Source organism: Bos javanicus, chromosome 5 (genome assembly GCF_032452875.1).
Source record: "Bos javanicus breed banteng chromosome 5, ARS-OSU_banteng_1.0, whole genome shotgun sequence".
NCBI classification, from domain to species: domain Eukaryota; kingdom Metazoa; phylum Chordata; class Mammalia; order Artiodactyla; family Bovidae; genus Bos; species Bos javanicus.
In genome coordinates this window covers 5,410,775-5,435,856 of record NC_083872.1, presented here as the reverse complement: position 1 = coordinate 5,435,856, position 25,082 = coordinate 5,410,775, and the positions used below count along the sequence as shown (strand labels likewise).

The 25,082-nt window shown below is 37.3% G+C and overlaps 1 protein-coding gene across 1 annotated transcript in view; it reads right to left on the bottom strand.

Moving 5' to 3' along the window:
• GLIPR1L2 (GLIPR1 like 2) overlaps positions 1–25,082 on the bottom strand; it is a 45,878-nt gene that overhangs the window by 8,952 nt on the left and 11,844 nt on the right. Inside the window, exons 2-4 of the mRNA XM_061415546.1 lie at positions 21,984–22,229; positions 11,740–11,843; positions 1,052–1,137 (exon numbers count right to left, since the gene is read on the bottom strand). Coding sequence (XP_061271530.1) covers positions 1,052–1,137; positions 11,740–11,843; positions 21,984–22,229 — 436 coding nt within the window. The remainder of the gene's footprint in view (positions 1–1,051; positions 1,138–11,739; positions 11,844–21,983; positions 22,230–25,082) is intronic.

Below are 25,082 nucleotides of genomic sequence, written 5' to 3'. Positions count from 1 at the left end.
CCATGCCTGGACTGTGACACCGCAGAGTGAGCCACTCTGCATGGACATGCCATTACTCTGATGAGGGGCTCCAAGCCTGATCTCCAGCAGGCACACTCACCTCAGCCCTTGAGGGCTCTAGCTCTCCACACATGGCCGTACCCCATGTGTTCTCACCCCACTTAGGCTCTCTCTTCATGCCCACTGTATCATGTATGAATTCCTTGTGTTCTTGCTACCCCATGTGTCCTCACCCCGCTTCGGCTCTCTCCTCATGCCCGCTGCATCATGTATGGATTCCCTGCCTTCTTGCTTAGGTGCTAACATGTCTCCCTCTGTGTGGATGCCTACCCCTTTCTGACCTATGCAACGGTTTTAGGTCTGGATATTCCTAGGAAGAGATAGAAAAAGGGAAGAGGAAAGGCAAGGTTTTGCATCTTGATTCAGATGAAGCAAGGGAAGAAATGTTACCGTGGGTAACTCCAGCACTAGTTTCTTTAACACAAAAGATAATATGCCCCTGTCTGAATTTACTCCCTACTACATTCCTGTAAGCATCTTGGGTTATATGCTCTTATATTTAGAAAAATGAAAAGAAAAAATTATTAATAAAACATTTTCTAGTTTTATCTTCTGAATATTTTGGGGGAAAAACAAAAGTAAAAGGCTATTATATTAACCATTTGCTATTTTACTTCTTTTCTCTTTTTAATAAATGTTTTAGAATATCCTATTCTTTAGAGCAGTCATTCTCAAACAGGCTGATATTTCAGGAATTAGATGCAAAGCTTGTCTTCAGAGTAAAACTGTTAGTTCTCATTCCTTCTTTCAGATATTCTAGTATGTCCTTAGGGGCAGGAATAAGAGTTAGAGAGGGCAGAAAAGGCTGTGAAGTTTAAAAAAGTCTAAAGATGATACAGTTTGATACCACCTTTGATAGTATAACAAAACCTTTCTGATCTAAGGAACAATATTAACATGACAATGAAAGACTAGTGTTCACCACTTCATTTTCTTGTCATTCAATGCATTATGGAATTTTTTCATGTTTCAGTTATTTTCTTTAGCTTACTGCATAGAAAATCTGTGCATCTGTCATAGCCGTCACATTGAGAACACATTAATCCTCGTTGATAAGGCCTTCTTGACAGACCTCTTCTACAAGAAAGCAGAAACATCTTATTAGAAAAAGTCTCAAGTTTCATGTTATCTAAATAATATGGTTACTGGACTTTTAGTTAATTTATAAAGGTGATTTCATTTAAAAAAGGGACTCAAGAAAGTACTTAAATTGGATATATAATCTTCCCCCTTTTCCTCCCTAGAAATAGTCTCTTCTGAAACTAATTCCCATGACTCTTAAACAAAGTGTTGTAATTTAAATTTGAGGGAGTTTTAAAGCTTCTTTCATTTTAGTTTGTAGCAAAATTTTCCTTTAAAAAGTGGATGTTATAGAATGCTTCATAACTAATTGCTTTCTGGTTGGCATAAATATACAAAAAGCTATGTATGAATGATATATTAATTTTTTGGAGCATTTGAAAAATCCTGAAATGCCTATTATTCCAAAGATCCAGCTACATGGATTATTTTGAGGTAATCATGAAAAATATATAAGTGTATAAACAAGCAATAAAGGAAAATGGGATTTTAGAAAGTTGGTTTAATCCATTGTACAGAGCACAGGGGAGAAGTTAAAAAAATATTACATCAATTGCCCAGAGCTAGGTTAGGAAACTGCTAAGTCGCTTTAGTCGTGTCCGACTCTGCAACCCTATGGACCATAGCCTGCCAGGTTCCTCTGACCATGAGATTCTCCAGGCAAGAATATTGGAGTGGGTTGCCATTTCCTCTTCGAGGGGATCTTCCGGACCCAGGGATTGAACCCAGGTCTTCTGCAATGCAGGCAGATTCTTTGCCATCTGAGCCACCAGGGAAGCCCAAGTTAGGATGGCAGCCTGAAACAGGTATGAATTGGGAAGCATAGTTTAAAATATTTAAAATAAAAAGTAGAAGATAAATGGGGAAAATACGTTTTTGAGTGAGGAGAGGGTCATTATTTGTGGCTATTTAAACAAGGCTATTTACTCAGTGTATAGTTGCAAGTCATAAAAACAAACATTAGGCATTTAAGTCCTTGGCCATCTGGGCCATTTAGAAGAAGGACAAACCTTGGAAATAGACATTCAAAAACTATCTGATATCTTTGGATGGCAAACTTTCAAGTCCATCAAGGATATACAGAGATCTGTTGTTATTTGCAGATCATGTAGGGCTCTAGGGCTTCTCTGATAGCTCAAACAGCAAAGAATCTCCCTGCAGTGCAGGAGACCTGGTTTCAATCCCTGGTTCAGGAAGATCCCTTGGAGAACAGCATGGCAACCCACTCCAGTATTTTTGCCTGGAGAATTCAGACAGAGGAGCCTGGCAGGCTCCAGTCCATGCGGTTGCAAAAGACTGTTCTACAGTCAAACCATTTCAAGGAGGAAATGGATTTTGTCTGGATCCCAGCCAGAATACTAGCCTTCAAGAAATCCAAGAATTGATCTAATCACCTTTACCTAATATCCTCCACTACTTTTATTGTGTTAATCCTTTTGCACTGAAACAGATGCCTCCAACACAAAAGAGCTTATCCTGTTGTAAAACCAGGGATGGGGGAAGCTTTTTTCCTGTACCAGTGCAGAGCTACTCGCTATAAAGATGGCCTTTAAACACCTGGAGCATAGGCCAATGACCCTGTGACCATAATGTCTGATAACTCTGGCTTGGAATAACTCTGAAAAGGCAAATAAATATGTAAATAAACATATTATTTAATCAAAATAAATAAATTCACACTGTGCTAGAATACAGTGGGTCTCCTTTTTCGAAGATAAGATTATAAAGATATTTATATTAGGTAGTCAGAAATGCCAAGCTTTCATGTTAATCTTCCCCTGTTCTGAGTTTCTAAAAAGTTTAACCTAAAGCAGTCTGAGTCTGAATCTACAGACTATCCCAATAAACTAGAGAAAAACACAATGCAATAAGTAGCAAAGATTATCTTTTAGAGATTCTATCTGGCACTCCTTCTGTACAAGTCCACAACTGCAATTGGAATTACTAGACTGGATTAGAAGAAAACAACAGATAAGTATAATTAGCAAAGTACATTGAAATTTCATAGGTTTCCTGGCAATGCCTGAAGAAATAGATGATAGTAGAGACTTTAGACACCTGCCTTTGCTGAGAAGCAGCCCAGTGGTTCTCTGAGACAAAGTTATGACTCTGAACACTGACCTCTGGAGCTTTTGTTAGACTCACATCTGGTCATATCTTTAGTTTATTGCTACTGACAGGATATGTGTCCATTCTTGCCTGGAAAATCCCATAGACGAAGGAACCTGGTAGACTACAGTCCATGGGGTTGCAAAGAGTTGGACACGACTGAGTGACTTCACTTTTACCTTCCACCCATGTTGCCTGGGTGGTCCAATGGGTAAACTACTCCCATGCCCAACTTGAAGTCCATTAGAAGACCATTATTCAAATTTTATAAGAGATCTATACTGTTCCAGTGTGATGTAAACTTTCAATGCCTGCCACTTTGCCCATAAAGGAGGGACTCCAGCTCCATGGACTGACAATCAAGCAATTACAGCTTATAGGTAGATTCTTCTCTTCAAAGTTCTCCATATGCAGACTCATATAGTCTGTATATTGTCCATGGAACAATGGCCAGAGTGCATCAAATGGATGTTGATTTTTCTATATTATACAACCAGAATAGCTAGGCCACCTATAATAACTCCTTTCACTTTTACTCCATCCTTATAACATTGAGACTTTATTTTTCTGGGCTCCAAAATCACTACAGATGGTGATTGCAACCATGAAATTAAAAGACGCTTACTCCTTGGAAGGAAAGTTATGACCAACCTAGATAGCATATTCAAAAGCAGAGACATTACTTTGCCAACAAAGGTTCATCTAGTCAATGCTATGGTTTTTCCTGTGGTCATGTATGGACGTGAGAGTTGGACTGTGAAGAAGGCTGAGCGCCGAAGAATTGATGCTTTTGAACTGTGGTGTTGGAGAAGACTCTTGAGAGTCCCTTGGACTGCAAGGAGATCCAACCAGTCCATTCTGAAGGAGATCAGCCCTGGGATTTCTTTGGAAGGAATGATGCTAAAGCTGAAACTCCAGTACTTTGGCCACCTCATGCGAAGAGTTGACTCATTGGAAAAGACCCCGATGCTGGGAGGGATTGGGGGCAGGAGGAGAAGGGGATGACAGAGGATGAGATGGCTGGATGGCATCACTGACTCGATGGACTTGAGTCTCAGTGAACTCTGGGAGTTGATGATGGACAGGGAGGCCTGGCGTGCTGCGATGCATGGGGTCGCAAAGAGTCGGACACGACTGAGTGACTGATCTGATCTATAACATTGAGAAATGTCATAGTTCTGGCTTCTGATTCATATCCAGACATCTACAGATTTCCAAGTAGACTTAAAGAGCCTATCCCAATAAGCTAGAGAAAACTACAATGCAATAAGCAGCAAAGAAGATTATCTTTTAGAGGTTCTATCTGGCACTCCTTCTGCTTCACCTATTTGTCTTTGCCAAAAACTTCATGACTACTTCTTGGACGTATTCAAGGTCAAGGTCAAGGACTCTGTTGTTTCCTGCCTCAGATTATCCCTGTATGTGCAAAGCTATCTCAATTTATATCTCTTCCTGTGAAAATCAGTTGGTCTCTTCCCTTCACTTTCACATCTTGCACTTAAAGGACTAGGAACCACAAACACCATCAATGCTTCTTTGAGGCTGATATTATGTAGCTGTACCAATCCTCTCATCTTCCCCAGGATACCGTCTTCCTCTGATCAGGCCTCCTTACTCACATTGGTATCAGACTCACAGTTTGCTTTTCAGTCAAAATTTTGCCATCATCTACAAATTTGGGACCTAGATGATTACAGTATCCAATAACTTGGTCTCTGTGTTACTGGATATCTTTACCATCATAATGTTCCAAAACTGTCACTTTTATAGCCACATTCTAGATCTTGTAATCTCCTAAAATGTCTCTACTTCTGAACTCACAAAAGTTACATATTCCACTCATTGACTGCAACATCCTATCCTTCCAGGTTGTTAAGTCATTTACTCCTGTAACATTTGTCCATTAATTTCACTGGTTCCACAAGTCTACTTTCTTTCCTATTTTTCTCCCTATCCATCATGTTATCTCTTCTCGATCCAGTTTAGATTCATCAGTTTGCATACTCTTTAGCTAAAAACGTGAAACTCTCTTGCACTATTTTCCTTTACAGCCACCTGACAAAACCCCAGAGTTGGGGAAAGTGAAGGAATCTTACTGTCTGCATGTTCCATACCTGCTTCAGGGCTGCTGGGTGCTGCTGGAGGAAAATCATTAAAATAGGTAGAGAATATTTCTATCATTCTCTATTCAGCTTCCTCTCTCATTATCCATAATAACTATTTCAAACCTTCCCAGTCCTCAAAATTCTCATTTCACTGTCTTCCCCTTTATTCTTAGGACATGATGTATTCTATTTCACAAAGAGACATAACAGCCCTTAGACTGGAACTTGAGAAGTTTTCTGTCACTAAATTTGAGAAATATACCTTTTCCTTCTTTCTTTCCTTTCTGGTACAACTGAAGAATTGCTCCTCATTCTTTCTAAGGCTAATCTCTTTTAAACTTCTGCTTTCTCAGGGACTTGTATCTTTACATATACACTGCTTTTATTCTTCATAAAGAATTACTTTTATTCTGTATTAGAGCCTTCATGTCAATATTTAAGTATGTTCACATCTTCTGCATTTTAAAAATGAGACAAAATAAAAATAACAAACAGTTCTAAGTTCATTCCATCCTAGTACCAATTTCCTCTGCTCCACAGAAACAGCTTCTCCTATGTTTACCAATGAATTCTTCAGATCTGATATTTTTAAGTCCTGACTTTGCCTGACCTCTTAGAATTTGAAATTATGGATAAATTCATCCCTTTAAAAATATTCTTTCCCCACATCTTAACTGATCCCATACTCTTTGGCCTTTTCTCCTACCTGTCTGGCTACACTTCTTTGGTCACCTCTCCCATTCATGCTTCACTATCCACACTTAAATGTTGGCATGACATTCCCCAGGGCCTCCTCTCTTCTCAGTCTATGCTTTCTTGCTAAGCAGTCTCTCTATTCCCATGGTTTAAATTACCCTATGTATTCTAGCACTCCAAATATTTGTTCTATGCCATTCCTCACTCATGAGTTTCTGACCTAAATAACTACCTGCTTACTAAACATCTCAAGATGAGTATTTCACAGCCAACCCAAAGTCATTATGTATAAAATGGAACTCATCATTTCCTCCCAAAAAGTTCCTTGTTCCTCTTTGGAGTTAATGCCAATACCATTCGTGGCTGAGTCATAAATTTGAGAATATTCCTTGACTATTTCCTCTCTTGGATTATTTAAAGCAATAAATTACAAATCTTATTATTTACACCTTCTAGAAATTTCTTGAAACTTCTCCAATCTCAACCTAGACATCCCTTGTTAAAGTCTTTTTTCCCAGCCCATGATTTCATACCTGCTTTTACAGCAACTCTTTTCTATTTAAAATACAGATATTGGGTGTATTTGGTTAATGTTGTGTATTTTTTTAAAAATTTCTTTCCCAATGGTCTACAAGTGTTTTCAGGATAGACACAATGTAAATAATGTGGAATTCTATTGCTTAGTTATTGTTTAAATACACTTACTACAAATGTATTTAAATAAATAAAAGATCCTGTAGGCAGATGCAACATGTCTAATAACAACCAATTTTTTTCCCTCCACCCTACATCTTTTCCTAGTGCTGTTAATAAAATTATCACTTAAGTTTAAATTCTAATGCTCATCTTTTACTGTACCCCCTTCAATATCTAAATTCAAGGCTAATCTAATTAATGCTGTTTTATTTTACTTTAGTGTGTTTTGCTTAGAAATGTATAATTTTAAAATTTTATTATTTTTTGATCACACCACAAGGCTTGTGGGATCTCATTTCCCCTAACAGGGACAGAACCTGTGCTCTTAGCAGTGAAAGTGTGGAATCTTAACTGGAGCACCAGGGAATTTCCAGAAATGTATAAGTTTTTACCTTTGAAATTGAAAATAATCACTAGGAAATGACATATGTAAATACTGCTTCAGTTCACTTTTTCTGATGCATTATAAGCTATCTTAAGCTTTATATATTCTCTATATGAGAGTCCCTTGGACTGCAGGGAGATCCAACCAGTCCATTCTGAAGGAGATCAGTCCTGGGTGTTCTTTGGAAGGAATGATGCTAAAGCTGAAACTCCAGTACTTTGGCCACCTCATGTGAAGAGTTGACTCATTGGAAAAGACTCTGATGCTGGGAGCGATTGAGGGCAGGAGGAGAAGGGGACAACAGAGGATGAGATGGCTGGATGGCATCACTGACTCGATGGACGTGAGTCTGAGTGAACTCTGGGAGTTGGTGATGGACAGGGAGGCCTGGCGTGCTGCGATTCATGGGGTCGCAAAGAGTTGGACACGACTGAGCGACTGAACTGACTGACTGACTGACTGATATATTCTCTATAGATTTTACTCTCTATAGATTCTTTTCTTTTGCTTATAATTTTCTTTTCTCTGATTATTATTTCTGTTCCATTTATTTTCTGTTCTTTAGGAGCACTAATTTATAGATTTATTACCCTACATGGTTCCTTTCTTTTTACATATATTTTTACTTCTATTCTCCATCTTTGTGTTATGAAAATTTTCAAGATTGTCATTGACTCATATTTTCCCTATTGCCAAATCTATTTTATTCTTCCATTCTGTACTAGCTTGCTGTTGCTACTTTAACAAATTGCCACAAACTGGGTGGTTTAAAACAATAGAAATTTGTTTTCTCAGTTCTGGAGGTCTGAAGTCCAAAATCAAGGTGCTGTCAGGACTTTGCTCCCTTCAAAGGCTCACAGAGAAAATTCCTTGACTCTCCCAGCTCCTGGTGGCTCCAGGAGTTCCTTGATTTCTGAATGTATCACTTCAACCTCTCCCTCCACAGTACATTGCCTTTTTCTCTTTTGTGTGTCTAGTGCTGAATCCCCTTCTCCCTCTCGCTTATGAGGGTATGAGTAATTGCATTTAGGTCCTACCTGAATAAGACAAGTGCCTCCTCTCAAGATCCTTATCTTAAACATATCATATTTTTTTTATAAGTCAGTATTCACTCTTGCCATGTATCAATAAGTTAATATTCACAAGTTCTGTGAATTAGGACCTGGATACATCCTTTAGTGGGGGGGGCGGGTCACCATTCAGTCCACTACACATTCTAATTTTCAATTTGGCTTTCTTATTTTCACTCCTACTAAGTATTTTGTAAGACTGCAATGAACTGATTTTTCTACCAACTATTGTTAAGAAAGATAGCTATGACTGCCTATTTTGAGTGCATATCAAATAAACCTTGGGGTGAGGTGCCTGATATATGAGCCAACCTAGATCCTTCATAAGTAGATTTTCCAATGTCTGTATCAAAGAAGAAAATAGTTGTAAAAATTTCAAGACAAAGAAGCCTATGGGACAAATGGGTGGAAAGAAGAGTAATCCTAACATCTAGTCTGGAGAAGGAAATGGCAACCCACTCCAGTGTTCTTGCCTGGAGAATCCCAGGGACAGGGGAGCCTGGTGGGCTGCCGTCTATGGGGTCGCACAGATTTGGACACGACTGTAGTGACTTAGGAGCAGCAGCAGCAGCAGCAACATCTAGTAGGTTCATCTTATCACTGTAGTCATGGCACTAGCTATCTTTTTTACACATAGTAATATATATCTATGTCAATGCTTCTCTCTCAGTTCATCCCACTATTCTCCTTCTCCTACTGCGTCTATAGGTCACTCCTGTTATTAAGGTTAACAAATACCTTCATCTTATCAAATGGAAATGTCATCTTTCCTTCCTCATCTTTCTAATTCTTTGAGGAGTATCTCATACAGTTAACCACTTTGGGCATCATGACTCATGTTCTTCACGTGGATTCCAAGTATCCTTATCCTTAGCATTGTTTGGGTTTCCCTCTTTTCTTATTAGCCTCTTTACTTTCCTTTGTCAGCTCTTTTGCCTTAGGTTGAAATACTGTATTACTCTAGATCTTAGTACTTAAATTAACTCACCAAACTTCCTCTTCCATAAGGTGATATCATTCAGGACTGCAATTCATTTCTATGTCAGGGCCTTTATAGCAGCAGTTTACTTCAAACCATTCCCAGATCAGATTGTACATATCTCACATGCCATTGATGATTTTGAACTGTGGTGTTGCATAAGACTCTTGAGAGTCCCTTGGACTGCAAGGAGATCAAACCAGCCAATCCTAAAGGTCATCAGTCCTGAATATTGATTGGAAGGACTGATGCTGAAGCTGAAGCTCCAATACTATGGCCACCTGATGTGAAGAACTGACTCATTGGATGCTGGGAAAGATTGAAGGTAGGAGGAGAAGGGGATGACAGAGGATGAGATGGTTGCATGGCATCATTGACTCAATGGATATGAGTTTGAGCAAACTCCAGGAGTTGGTGAAGGACAGGGAAGTCTGGCATGCAGCAGCAGTCCATGAGCTTGCAGAGTCAGACATGACTGAGCAGCTGAACTGAACTGAATAAAAACCAATCCATATACTGAAAGTCTAACCCAAGATACAAGTCTATAGCCTGTACTACAGAAACAGTCTCCAATTGTGCTTGTTTCTCTTTGTACCCTTGTTCTCCTATACTGCATTTTCACCATAATAACAAGAGCAATCTTTCATTGTTAAGTTTTCTTTTCAAAGGACTTCTCTTGTGGCTTAGCTGGTAAAGAATCTGCCTGAAATGTGGGAAACCTGCGTTGGATCTCTGGGTTGGGAAGACCCTCTGGAGAAGGGAAAGGCTACCCACTCCAGTATTCTCACCTGGAGAATTCGATGGACTGCATAGTCCATGAGGTCACAAAGAGTTGGACATGACTGAGCAATTTTCACTTTTACTTTTCTTTTCAAATCATAGTTTGAGATCATGCCACTTACTTGTTTAAAACTTTCCCATGGTTTTGCCATTGTGTAGAATAAACCCCCAAATCCTAACCTGGCCAGTGATATTCTATTTGGTTTTATTGTCACCTAACTTTCTACCTCTAACCACAATTATTCATTTTTGAAACATGCTAAACTCATTTCAAGCTCAGAGATTTTATAATACGTGCTCTCACTTCTACCTGAAATATTTTTTAGCCATCTGTTCATCTTTTGGCTTTCAGCTCAAATGTCACCTCCTTTCACAGATATCCTATCTATATTCTGGAGAAGGAAATGGCAACCCACTTCAGTATTCTTGTCTGGAGAATTCCATGGACAGAGGAGCCTGGTGGGCTGCAGTCTGAAGGGTTGTGAAGAATCAGACACGACTGAGCAACTAACAACACTATTTATATTCTATAGTAGTTATTCCCCATTTGCTTATTGTGCTGTTTCTATGGCATATTTCACTATTAGTTAAATATCACTTGTTTAATATGTTCACTTGTAAGTCTCTTCCAAGACTACAAACTAAGCATGGTCGGTCTTTATTGTTCTTGTTAGTGGATACATCAACTTTTAAAAGCTATTCCATGTAGTTGATAACATCCCAATGCTTCCACTTTGTAGGACTGAAAGAAGCCTAAAAACTTTTGCCATTACTGTACATTCAAAATTTGCTTTTCATGCCTATGTTCAAAGTCAGCAAAGCTTCCATTTAGGAAGTGGCTTTCTGAATTTAATTCGACCTGCTTTCACAGTTCTGTTGTTTTTCCTTTCTAGGGGAATACAATCATCAATTAGCAATCATTGTTCTGTTTTCCTTTCTTTTTTTGGCTTAGTCTCAGAAGCATTTTATTTATGTATTAAGAAGCTCCTTCTCAATCCTAGCATGTAGTTAATTTTTCTTGGCATGTTGATTAGGATATTTTCTCACTTCAATTCTTCATTTTAACAACATTATTTATAGGATCCTATTGACCTGTAGGAAAACTTGAGGCTTTCCAATAAAGTTCTCCAGAAATAGAGGCTATTTTGGAAGGTAGTTATTTCCCATCATTGGAAAGTTTTTGGGTATAGGTACATAATTACATGGTAAGTGTTAAGAGTTCAAGTTTCATATGGATAGCTTGACTAGAAGACTTCTGAAGTACTTTTCCACCTTTGAGTTATGATTCCTTATATTTATGCGACTAGCACCAATTAATAATGCAACCTCTGGAGGATAGTCAATTAAAAGAGTCCTTCATGTTATAAAACTTAGGTGCTCCTGATGTCATTGTTACAACATACATTTCAACATATCTTATTTTCTTTTTATAAAAATATGGAAACAAACAATTTTAGAAAATAATTTAAATCTTAATTAGCCTAGGTACTATGAAATAATACCAAGCTTAAAACTCCCTTTGGAAGTAATATTTGGCTATCTACAGGTAAAATTAGTATGTCTAAATTATGACTCATTTTATTATAGAATTAAAAATATTTCAATAAAAACTCTTTAATTGCTATCTTATAATTAATCCTTTTATAGTTCACAAAGACATTTAGAAGAATATGTTGAAAGCTCAGTCATATGGTGTAACCAAACTTCTAGGGAGGCTGGAATCCTTTAAAAATCCCCAATTTATTTTAGTACTCTTTAAAAAAATGTAAAGAAACTTACCCTGGTGCATAGTTGCATATGAAAAGTGCTGCATGTTTAATACGTCCAATTCTTGAACATGGAGTAACAGCACAACCAACTTTGTAAGACCTGTCCCAAACAAGCTAAAATAAAATTTTCAAAGAAAACATAAAATTTAATTCTAAACATTTACTCTGCCATAGTATAATCAATAGTATATTCAATACACATAGAACTTTAACCAAGCCAATTCAAGAATGAACTATTCTTCATTTGGCTGCAGGCAGAAAATTATCATGAATTTAGTTAAGCATTTACAAAACTGTAATTAGAGAAACATTTCAATAGGTTCTACCAATACTGTACTCTTAGGATAAAAAGTCTGAGAAAAACTGATCCAGAATAAGGAAGGAAGAATCAATTTTCAACATTTTGTTAAATCTGAGAGTTCCAGGTTATTGGCAGAGAGTAAGAGGGAAATGAGAAGAGAAAAAGCCTTGGAAGAATGGAAGCTGTGAATAGAAAGAAGAAAAAGAGGGGACAGTAAGATTATAGAAGAGAAGGAAAAGAAATACAAGAGTAGAAAGTAATTGAATGTTGCAGAATTTTTTTTTCTTTTATTGAGGAAATTCTATTATAAAGTAAAATAAAGTCTGGGCTTTTCATTAAAAAAAAAAAAGAGTAAAAGAGCTGATTCCTATAAAATAATTTCTTGCAAGACAGGTCTTGGAATGAAAATAGGAAAACAATTAAAGATATTCTAGAAAATAATTCCTGAGTGTATTTAATTGTCCCGATACTCTTAAGTGAAGAAAGAAAAAAGTTGTTTTGTTAACCTCTGTGGGACAGGAAGAAACCATTTGTTTTCCTTTTCTCTATAACTCTTAGCAATTTAAAAAATGTGTGACTCCAAAAGAAATAGACCAATGCATTAAAAGAATAGAGAATAGAATGTCTGCAGCAGTTGAAGTTAAGTCAAATCCAGGAGATGAAAGTGTCTAGGAAACTAGATTTAAGGAGGAAAAAATACAGAGCAGTAGGTCAGGGAGGAGACTTGGTTAGTTTGCTCAAAGTACTGAAGTCATATAAAGGAGTTTAGCTTTGACATGAGTAGGATAATAGAGAGTCTCTCATTTTCTAGAAGAAAGAACTGATCAAAAAGTTTTTGAAACATGATTCATTTGATGGAACAGAAAGACACTAGTTCAACATGAAAAAATTCCAAAATTTTAAGTTCTACATCAGAATCGACTCATTGAAAAATAATCATCTTTTAAATGAGCTTGGAAGTTAATTCAATAGTTTATTGAGAGGAGGAGCCAAGATGGTGGAGGAGTAGGACGGGGAGAACACTTTCTCCCCCACAAATTCATCAAAAGAGCATTTAAACGTCGAGTAAATTCCACAAAACAACTTCTGAATGCCGGCAGAGGACATCAGGCACCCAGAAAAGCAACCCAACTCTAAGAAAGGAGGTAGGAAAAAATATAAAAGACAAAAAAAGAGACAAAAGAGAGAGGGATGGAGTTCCGTCCCGGGAAGGGAGTCTTAAAAAGAGAGAAGTTTCCAAACACCAGGAAACCTTCTCACTGCCGAATCTGTGCTGAGCTTTGGAAGCACAGAGGGCAACATAACAGGGAGAAAAAATAAATAAACAATTAAAACTCACAGATTGCGAGCCCTACGGTAACTCCCCCAGCGGAGAAGCAGCGCAGATGCCTGCACACGCCATTAGCAAGCGGGGGCTGGGCAGGGAGGCGTGGCGCGGGCTGCATCGCTGAGAGTAAGAATCTGGCCTGAATACCCTGAGCGCTATCTGAGGGAAATAATTTGGGCTAGCAAACCAGACTGTGGGATATCTACCACGCGAAAAGCCAGCCCCAACCTAAGACACTGCCAGGCCATCACATGGAACAAAAGACTGAACAGAGATAGCTGGCTGCAGACCTTCCCCCTCCGGTGACAGGCAGCCAGAGCTGGAAGGGGGCAATCGCAGCCCCAGAGAGACATTATCTATAAAACTGTAAGCAGGCTTCTTTGCTAACTAAAACTTCTTGGGGGTCTGGACGGTCAACATCTGCCTGAGAAGGTGTGCCGGTTTTACACCCAGATAACCGAGTGGCGGGGAGGCAATAAGTCGCAGCATTGGCACTCGCCAAACACCTCATCACCTGAGCTGCTCGGACCTGGGAAGAGCACAAAACGCAGGCCCAACTGAGTCTGCGCCTCTGAGGACTACTCGAGTGCCTGAACCTGAGCGGCTTGGACCTGGGAGGTACATGCAGCCCAGGGCCAGCCTCGGATTGTTCCTGGTGGAACAACCTAGAGCCCGAGCAGTGTGGGCAGGGAGGCTACACGCGCTGTGAGCAGGGGCAGACCCAGTGTGGCTGAGGCACTGCGAGCGCACGCCAGTGTTATTTGTTTGCAGCATCCCTCCCTCCCTCCCCACAGCGCGACTGAACAAGTAAGCCTAAAAAAAAAAAAAAAAAAAAGTGTCCTCCACCGTGCCCTTTGTGTCAGGGCGGAAACCAGACCCTGAAGAGACCAGCAAACAGAAGAAGTTACAACAGAGGGAAATGCCTTGGAGATTAAAACCCTGTGGTTACTACGGACTACATAGGAAGGGGCCTATAGATCTTGAGAAATATAAGTCGGACCAAGGAACCAGCCAAAAATGAACTGAACCCACAATACTCACAACAAAACCAGAAAAAGTCCTAGATATATTTTTACTATTTTTATGATCATTCTTTGTTTCTTTTTTTTAATTAAAAAAAATTTAAGTCCTCTATTGTTCCTTTAATTTTCACTTTTATAACCTATTACTTTGCAAAAAAAAAAAAAAAAAAAAAGACCCTATTTTTTTCTTCTTCAGCAAACTTCATATATATATTTTATAATTTTTTGACCTTGTTTTTTTTTTTCTTCTTTTCTTTAACATTGTATTTTTGAAATTCCAAACTCTACTCTAGTTTTTTAATTTTAGCTTTTTGGCATATGTTATCAATTTTGTACCTATGTTATCAATTTTGTACCTATAGTTTTTTAAATAATTTCTGTGACTTTTTTTTCTGTTTCTTTCTCTTCTTCTTTTATATAACATTGTATATCTGAAATTCCAAACTCTACTCTAGATTTTTAATTTATGCTTTTTGGTATTTGATATCAATTTTGTACCTGTATTTTCTTTATAATTTTTGCGACATTGTTTGTTTGTTTTCTCCCTTTATGTTTCTTCTTCCTTTTTTTAACATTGTATTTTTGAAATTCCAAACTCTACTCTAGATTTTAAATTTTTGCTTTTTGGTATTAGTTATCAATTTTGTACCTATATTTTCTTTATAATTTTCACGACCTTGTTTGTTTTTCTTTGTTCATTTTTTCTTTCTTTTCCTTCTTCTTTTCTTTAACATCGTATTTTTGAAATTCCAAACTCTACTCTAGATTTTTAATTTTTGCTTTTATGTATTTGTTACCAATTTTGTACCTTTAAGAACCCAATCTTTAGGACCCATTTTTCACTAGGGAGCGAGATTACTGGTTTGACTGCTTTCTCTCCCTTTGGACTCTCCTTTTTCTCCACCAGGTCGCCTGTGTCTCCTCCCTAACCCCTCTCTACTCTACCCAACTCTGTGAATTTCTGTGTGTTCCAGACGGTGGAGAACACTTAGGGAACTGATTACTGGCTGGATCTGTCTCCCTCCTTTTCATTCCACCCTTTTATCCTTCTGGCCACCTCTGCCTCCTTCCTTCTTCTCCTCTCTGTGTAACTCCGTGAACATCTCTGAGTGGTCCATTTGTGGAGTGCACATAAGGAAGTGACTACTGGCTACCCCACTCTCTCCACTATTGATTCCACCTCATCTCATTTGGGTCACCTCTAACTCCCTCCTCCCTCTTCTCTTCTCCATGTAACGCTGTGAACCTCTCTGAGTGACCCTCACAGTAGAGAAAATTTTCATCTTTAACGTAGAAGTTTTATCAATGGTGCTGTATAGAAGGAGAAGTTTTGAAACTTCTGTAAAAATAAGACCAATAACTGGAAGCAGGAGGCTTAAGTCCAAACCCTGACTCCAGGGAACTCCTGACTCCAAGGAACATTAATTGACAGGAGCTCATCAAACGCCTCCATACTGACACTGAAACCAAGCACCACACAAGGGCCAAAGAGTTCCAGGGCAAGACATACCAAGCAAATTCTCCAGCAACAAAGGAACACAGCCCTCAGCTCCAAGATACAAGCTGCCCAAAGTCACCCCAAAACCACAGACATCTCATAACTCATTATTGGACATTTCATTGCACTCCAGAGAGAAGAAATACAGCTCCACCCACCAGAACACCGACACAAGCTTCCCTAACCAGGAAACCTTGACAAGCCACCTGTACAAACCCACACACAGCGAGGAAAAGCCACAATAGAGAGAACTCCACAAACTGCCAGAATACAGAAAGGACACCCCAAACTCAGCAATTTAAACAAGATGAAGAGACAGAGGAATACCCAGCAGATAAAGGAACAGGATAAATGCCCATCAAACCAAACAAAAGAGGAAGAGATAGGGAATCTATCTGATAAAGAATTCCGAAAAATGATAGTGAAATTGATCCAAAATCTTGAAATCAAAATGGAATCACAGATAAATAGCCTGGAGACAAGGATTGAGAAGATGCAAGAAAGGTTTAACAAGGACCTAGAAGAAATAAAAAAGAGTCAATATATAATGAATAATGCAATAAATGAAATTAAAAACACTCTGGAGCCAACAAATAGTAGAATAACAGAGGCAGAAGATAGGATTAGTGAATTAGAAGATAGAATGGTAGAAATAAATGAATCAGAGAGGATAAAAGAAAAACGAATTAAAAGAAATGAGGACAATCTCAGAGACCTCCAGGACAATATTAAACGCTACAACATTCGAATCATAGGGGTTCCAGAAGAAGAAGAAGACAAAAAGAAAGATCATGAGAAAATAGTTGAGGAGAAAATAGTTGAAAACTTCCCTAAAATGGGGAAGGAAATAATCACCCAAGTCCAGGAAACCCAGAGAGTCCCAAACAGGATAAACCCAAGGTGAAACACCCCAAGACACATATTAATCAAATTAACAAAGAACAAATATTAAAAGCAGCAAGGGAAAAACAACAAATAACACACAAGGGAATTCCCATTAGGATAACAGCTGATCTTTCAATAGAAACTCTTCAAGCCAGGAAGGAATGGCAAGACATACTTAAAATGATGAAAGAAAATAACCTACAGCCCAGATTATTATACCCAGCAAGGATTTCATTCAAGTATGAAGGAGAAATCAAAAGCTTTTCAGACAAGCAAAAGCTGAGAGAATTCTGCACCACCAAACCAGCTCTCCAACAAATACTAAAGGATATTCTCTAGACAGGAAACACAAAAATGGTGTATAAATTCGAACCCAAAACAATAAAGTAAATGGCAATGGGATCATACTTATCAGTAATTACCTTAAAGGTAAATGGGTTGAATGCCCCAACCAAAAGACAAAGACTGGCTGAATGGATACAAAAACAAGACCCCTACATATGCTGTCTACAGGAGACCCACCTCAAAACAGGGGACACATACAGACTGAAAGTGAAGGGCTGGAAAAAGATTTTCCATGCAAATAGGGACCAAAAGAAAGCAGGAGTAGCAATACTCATATCAGATAAAATAGACTTTAAAACAAAGGCTGTGAAAAGAGACAAAGAAGGTCACTACATAATGATCAAAGGATCAATCCAAGAAGAAGATATAACAATTATAAATATATATGCACCCAACACGGGAGCACCGCAGTATGTAAGACAAATGCTAACAAGTATGAAAGGAGAAATTAACAATAACACAATAATAGTGGGAGACTTTAATACCCCACTCACACCTATGGATAGATCAACTAAACAGAAAATTAACAAGGAAACACAAACTTTAAACGATACAATAGACCAGTTAGACCTAATTGATATCTATAGGACATTTCATCCCAAAACAATGAATTTCACCTTTTTCTCAAGCGCACATGGAACCTTCTCCAGGATAGATCACATCCTGGGCCATAAAGCTAGCCTTGGTAAATTCAAAAAAATAGAAATCATTCCAAGCATCTTTTCTGACGACAATGCAGTAAGATTAGATCTCAATAACAGGAGAAAAACTATTAAAAATTCCAACATATGGAGGCTGAACAGCACGCTGCTGAATAACCAACAAATCACAGAAGAAATCAAAAAAGAAATAAAAATTTGCATAGAAATGAATGAAAATTAAAACACGACAACCCAAAACCTGTGGGACATGGTAAAAGCAGTCCTAAGGGGAAAGTTCATAGCAATACAGGCACACCTCAAGAAACAAGAAAAAAGTCAAATAAATAACTTAACTCTACACCTAAAGCAACTAGAAAAGGAAGAAATGAAGAACCCCAGGGTTAGTAGAAGGAAAGAAATCTTAAAAATTAGAGCAGAAATAAATGCAAAAGAAACAAAAGAGACCATAGCAAAAATCAACAAAACCAAAAGCTGGTTCTTTGAAAGGATAAATAAAATTGACAAACCATTAGCCAGACTCATCAAGAAACAAAGGGAGAAAAATCAAATCAATAAAATTAGAAACGAAAATGGAGAGATCACAACAGACAACACAGAAATACAAAGGATCATAAGAGACTACTATCAACAATTATATGCCAATAAAATGGACAACGAGGAAGAAATGGACAAATTCTTAGAAAAGTACAACTTTCCAAAACTCGACCAGGAAGAAATAGAAAATCTTAACAGACTCATCACAAGCACGGAAATTGAAACTGTAATCAAAAATCTTCCAGCAAACAAAAGCCCAGGTCCAGACGGCTTCACAGCTGAATTCTACCAAAAATTTAGAGAAGAGCTAACACCTATCCTGCTCAAACTCTTCCAGAAAATTGCAGAGGAAGGTAAACTTCCAAACTCATTCTATGAGGCCACTATCACCCTAATACCAAAACCTGACAAAGATGCCACAAAAAAAGAAAACTACAGGCCAATATCACTGATGAACATAGATGCAAAAATCCTTAACAAAATTCTAGCAATCAGAATCCAACAACACATTAAAAAGATCATACACCATGACCAAGTGGGCTTTATCCCAGGGATGCAAGGATTCTTCAATATCTGCAAATCAATCAATGTAATACACCACATTAACAAATTGAAAAATAAAAAACATATGATTATCTCAACAGATGCAGAGAAAGCCTTTGACAAAATTCAACACCCATTTATGATAAAAACTCTCTAGAAAGCAGGAATAGAAGGAACATACCTCAACATAATAAAAGCTATATATGACAAACCCACAGCAAACATTATTCTCAATGGTGAAAAATTGAAAGCATTTCCTCTAAAGTCAGGAACAAGACAAGGGTGCCCACTTTCACCATTACTATTCAACATAGTTTTGGAAGTTTTGGCCACAGCAATCAGAGCAGAAAAAGAAATAAAAGGAATCCAAATTGGAAAAGAAGAAGTAAAACTCTCACTATTTGCGGATGACATGATCCTCTACATAGAAAACCCTAAAGACTCCACCAGAAAATTACTAGAGCTAATCAATGACTATAGTAAAGTTGCAGGATACAAAATCAACACACAGAAATCCCTTGCATTTCTATACACTAATAATGAGAAAACAGAAGAGAAATTAAGGAAATAATTCCATTCACCATTGCAACGGAAAGAATAAAATACTTAGGAATATATCTACCTAAAGAAACTAAAGACCTATATATAGAAAACTATAAAACACTGGTGAAAGAAATCAAAGAGGACACTAATAGATGGAGAAATATACCATGTTCATGGATTGGAAGAATCAATATAGTGAAAATGAGTATACTACCCAAAGCAATTTATAGATTCAATGCAATCCCTATCAAGCTACCAACAGTATTCTTCACAGAGCTAGAACAAATAATTTCACAATGTGTATGGAAATACAAAAGACCTCGAATAGCCAAAGCGATCTTGAGAAAGAAGAATGGAACTGGAGGAATCAACCTACCTGACTTCAGGCTCTACTACAAAGCCACAGTTATCAAGACAGTATGGTACTGGCACAAAGACAGAAATATAGATCAATGGAACAAAATGGAAAGCCCAGGGATAAATCCACGCACATATGGACACCGTATCTTTGACAAAGGAGGCAAGAATATACAATGGATTAAAGACGATCTCTTTAACAAGTGGTGCTGGGAAATCTGGTCAACCACTTGTAAAAGAATGAAACTAGAACCCTTTCTAACACCATACACAAAAATAAACTCAAAATGATTAAAGATCTCAATGTAAGACCAGAAACTATAAAACTCCTAGAGGAGAACATAGGCAAAACACTCTCTGACATACATCCCAGCAGGATCCTCTATGACCCACCTCCCAGAATATTGGAAATAAGAGCAAAAATAAACAAATGGGACCTAATTAACCTGAAAAGCTTCTGCACATCAAAGGAAACTATTAGCAAGGTGAAAAGACAGCCTTCAGAATGGGAGAAAATAATAGCAAATGAAGCAACTGACAAACAACTAATCTCAAAACTATACAAGCAACTCCTACAGCTCAACTCCAGAAAAATAAATGATCCAATCAAAAAATGGGCCAAAGAACTAAATAGACATTTCTCCACAGAAGACATACAGATGGCTAACAAACATATGAAAAGATGCTCAACATCACTCATTATCAGAGAAATGCAAATCAAAACCACTATGAGGTACCATTTCACACCAGTCAGAATGGCTGCGATCCAAAATTCTACAAATAATAAATGCTGGAGAGGGTGTGGAGAAAAGGGAACCCTCTTACACTGTTGGTGGGAATGCAAATTAGTACAGCCACTATGGAGAACAGTGTGGAGATTCCTTAAAAAACTGGAAATATAACTGCCTTATGATCCAGCAATCCCACTGCTGGGCATACACACTGAGGAAACCAGAAGGGAAAGAGACACGTGTACCCCAGTGTTCATCGCAGCACTGTTTATAATAGCCAGGACATGGAAGCAACCTAGATGTCCATCAGCAGATGAATGGATAAAGAAAGCTGTGGTACATATACACAATGGAGTATTACTCAGCCATTAAAAAGAATACATTTGAATCAGTTCTAATGAGGTGGATGAAACTGGAGCCTATTATACAGAGTGAAGTAAGCCAGAAGGAAAAACACCAATACAGTATACTAACACATATATATGGAATTTAGAAAGATGGTAACAATAACCCTGTGTACGAGACAGCAAAAGAGACACTGATGTATAGAACAGTCTTTTGGACTCTGTGGGAGAGGGAGAGGGAGAGGGTGGGAAGATTTGGGAGAATGGCATTGAAACATGTAAAATATCATGTATGAAACGAGATGCCAGTCCAGGTTTGATGCACGATACTGGATGCTTGGGGCTGGTGCACTGGGACGACCCAGAGGGATGGTATGGGGAGGGAGGAGGAAGGAGGGTTTAGGATGGGGAACACATGTATACCTAAGGCAGATTCATTTTGATATTTGGCAAAACTAATACAATTATGTAAAGTTTAAAAATAAAATAAAACTAAAAAAAATAGTTTATTGATTCCTCATACAAATACTTATTGAAGACCTAAATAATGTCATGTTGATGTGTTGAGAATACATGGAAGAGAAGACAACGTCCCTGCCCTTTGCATAGTATTAGATTCATACATTAATGATTATGAAAAATGTAATATGTAAAATAATGAATGTATGCACAGGAAATAAAAAGTGGTTCAGTATTCTTGGAGTACAAAGTGTAAGGGTGAATTGTTAGATATGAGGCAGGAAAATAATACTATGTATTTGCAATTAAAATGTTTTCATACATACATATACCATAGAATGTGTACTGATTCATGCAAAAAAAATCAAGTCTCTTATTTATGTTTAAATAGTCAATAAACTAGAACTAATTTTTATTTACTGTTTACTTCCTTTTCCAGCATGCATTATTTTAGAAAGGTACCTTTCATCTTTGGGTATAGAGATTAGATTTACTATATTTAAAGGAATGCTTTAATTGTATGGTTCAAGCAAATAGAACAAATTACGAACATTCAGAAGATCTAGGACTGATCAGAATTTTGATTCTATTAGAGGAAGTAATTTTACCATTTGAATTTATTTATAAAATTGAAACAATCAATAAAAACTTAGTAGTAAGGCAATTAAGGAGTCTATTGAATTAATAATATAAAATTAGATACCTGTAGATAGTTAGAACAGTTACCAGAGCAACTGTTCTTTTCAAAATTGTACTTTCTCCTCTGCTCAAACCAACTTCTGATAGCAATACTTGCAGTAAATTCATTTTCAGGGCCGACCCATATATTTTCACCAATACCATTAAATTTAGGATGGGCCATATATAGTTCTTCTAAATGAGTATTACGCTCAAACACACATTTTTTCCCCCATGCTCTAGCAGTCCGTGACAAAGCTACATCCCAAGTCTGAAAAAAAAATGCAAAAGACAAAGAAAACAAAATAATAATAATAATGAAGGCTTTTTTTGTGCTCTAAATTATTTTCCTTGAATTCTCATATTTAGATTTAAGGAAAACAATTCTTATTTTGTGCCTATCAGTCTGATTTGTGGAATTTATTAAGGAGGAAAGTGTTTTGAGATAATTATAAATGAAACAACTATTTCCAGAGATGAAGGACTATGCATATTTTGTAATTAGAAAGTCAGATTGTTAGATGATGCAAATGATTATAATACTCTTACCTGTAGTCTATTCAGAAAATGCATATTTTTAACCTCATGCCTTTTATACATAATAATACAATAATTTAACATATTTAAGAACTATTTATTGAACACTGATTATATGCAAACTGTTGTACTTTGAGGAATAAAATGAAGTCAACATAAAGTTTGTCCTCTAGCTTCTTATTGTTATTAGAACAACATGGGATAATACATACATATATATATATACACACACACACATATACATGTATATATAATTTTAACATATAGAAGTAGTTTGTAAACGTTATACAAGAGGTACATGTAAAGCTTTATGGATGTTTCCAGAAATGTGAGAAAATGTCACAAGATGCTGCCATCTTCCATTAATGGAAACTTCCAAAAATGTGTACTTCTGTCATATTTAGAGGCTCAGTATAATGTTCATTGTTTAGTTAAGGACAAGAACAACAACAAAAAAACACACACAAATAGAAAAATCAATAGTTCTAAAACCAACATGCTAAAAATGTATGTTACAGTATATTTGAAAATAAACATTTTTGAAAACATTACTAAGATTTCCTTAGAGTTTTCTTGGTTAGTTTCATAAATAGAAAATATATTATAGAAAATAAATCAGGATTTTAGCATATCCCCTCCGTTCCCACACTATTTTCTTTCCCAAAGGTAATCATTGTTTAAAATATGGCTTATGTATACATTTCTCTATCTCCATGTACATACTATCCAAAGTAAGATATGTTAGGGTATTTTAGATGAATATTTTATGATTTTTGTCCTTGCACTGTTTTAATCATAACTTCACAATATTATTGGCCTGCATATGCAGTTTTCACTCAGAGAGATTATTCCTTATTACCACAAATAGATCTACCTAACTTTTTAAAACTCTTCATAGTATTACATAGTGTGGCTGCTGCTGCTGCTAAGTCACTTCGGTCGTGTCCGACTCTGTGTGACCCCATAGACGGCAGCCCACCAGGCTCCCCCATCCCTGGGATTCTCCAGGCAAGAACACTGGAGTGGGTTGCCATTTCCTTCTCCAGTGCATGAAAGTGAAAAGTGAAAGTGAAGTCGCTCAGTCGTGTCCGACTCTTTGCGACCCCATGGACTGCAGCCTACCAGGCCCCTCCATCCATGGGATTTTCCAGGCAAAAGTACTGGAGTGGGGTGCCATTGCCTTCTCCACATAGTGTGGCTAGGAGCATGTAATAAAGGTTATCATTCCACTATTGATGGCCCTTCTGACTCTTTCCCATTTACAAACAAAGCTCCATGGACCATCTTTCTACTACCTAATTTTGCATATTGCTTACACAACACACCATATGCTTATAGTGCACTAATCACTATTCTAAGTGGGTTTTTTCCTTCCATTCATACTGAGATATAATTGGCACACAGCCCTGTATAAACTTAAGGTGTATAGCACAATACATGGGCTTCCCTGGGGTTCAGCTGGTAAAGAATCTGCCTGCAATGTGGGAGACCTGGGTTGGATCCCTGCGTTGGGACAATACCCTGAACAAGGGAACGGCTACCCACACCAGGATTCTGGCCCAGAGAATTCCATGGACTGTATAGTCCATGGGGTCACAAAGAGTCACATAATATATCATGAAATGATTACCACAAAAGTTTAATGAACATCCATTACCTCATACAGATATAAAATAAACAGAAAAAAGTATTTTTCCCTTGTGATGAGAACTCAGGATTTGTTCTTTTAACATTTTCAGGTAACATCAGCAGGAGTAATTATAGTAATCATTAGGACATTACATCCCTAGGATTTATTTATAACTGGAAGTTTGTACTTTTTTTTTTACCACTTTCATCCAATCCCTCCCTACCCTCGATAACCACAAATCTGATCTCTTTTTCTATCAGTTTGGTATATATATACATAGTTTTTGAAGTATAATTGACATACAACATGTATCAGTTATTGGTGAACAACATAGTGGTTTGACATTTTCATACATTACAAAATGATCAGCACAACACGTCTAGGTACATTGTCTCTGTACAAAGATATTACATTACTATTGACTATATTTTCATGTTCTACATTTAATTTCCCTTACTCATATGTTTTGTCACTGTAACTTTGTTAATTTTCCTCACCTATTTCACTCATTCCTTGCCCTCCCCTCTGGCAATCAATCACCGGTTTTTCATCTGTGGTTTTTTTTTTTTTTTCTGTTTGATGGTTTGTTTGTTTCATTTTCAAGATTCCACATATAAGTGAAATTGTATGGTATTCGTCTTTTTCTGTTTGACTTATTTCACTTAGCATAATACCTTCTAGGTCCATCCATGTGGTCGCAAATAGCAAGAATTCATTCTTTTTTATGGCTGAGTAATATTCCATTGTATATACCACATTTTCTCTATCCATTTATCTATCCATGGCCACTTAGGTTGCTTCCATTTCTTGGCTATTGTGAATAATGCTGCAATGAACATAGGAGTGTAGATACCTTTTTGAATTAGTGTTTCCTTTTTTCACCCTTTGGAAAAATACCTAGGAGTGGAATTGCTGCCACTGGAATGTTTACTGTCATGGTTCTATGATTTGACTTCT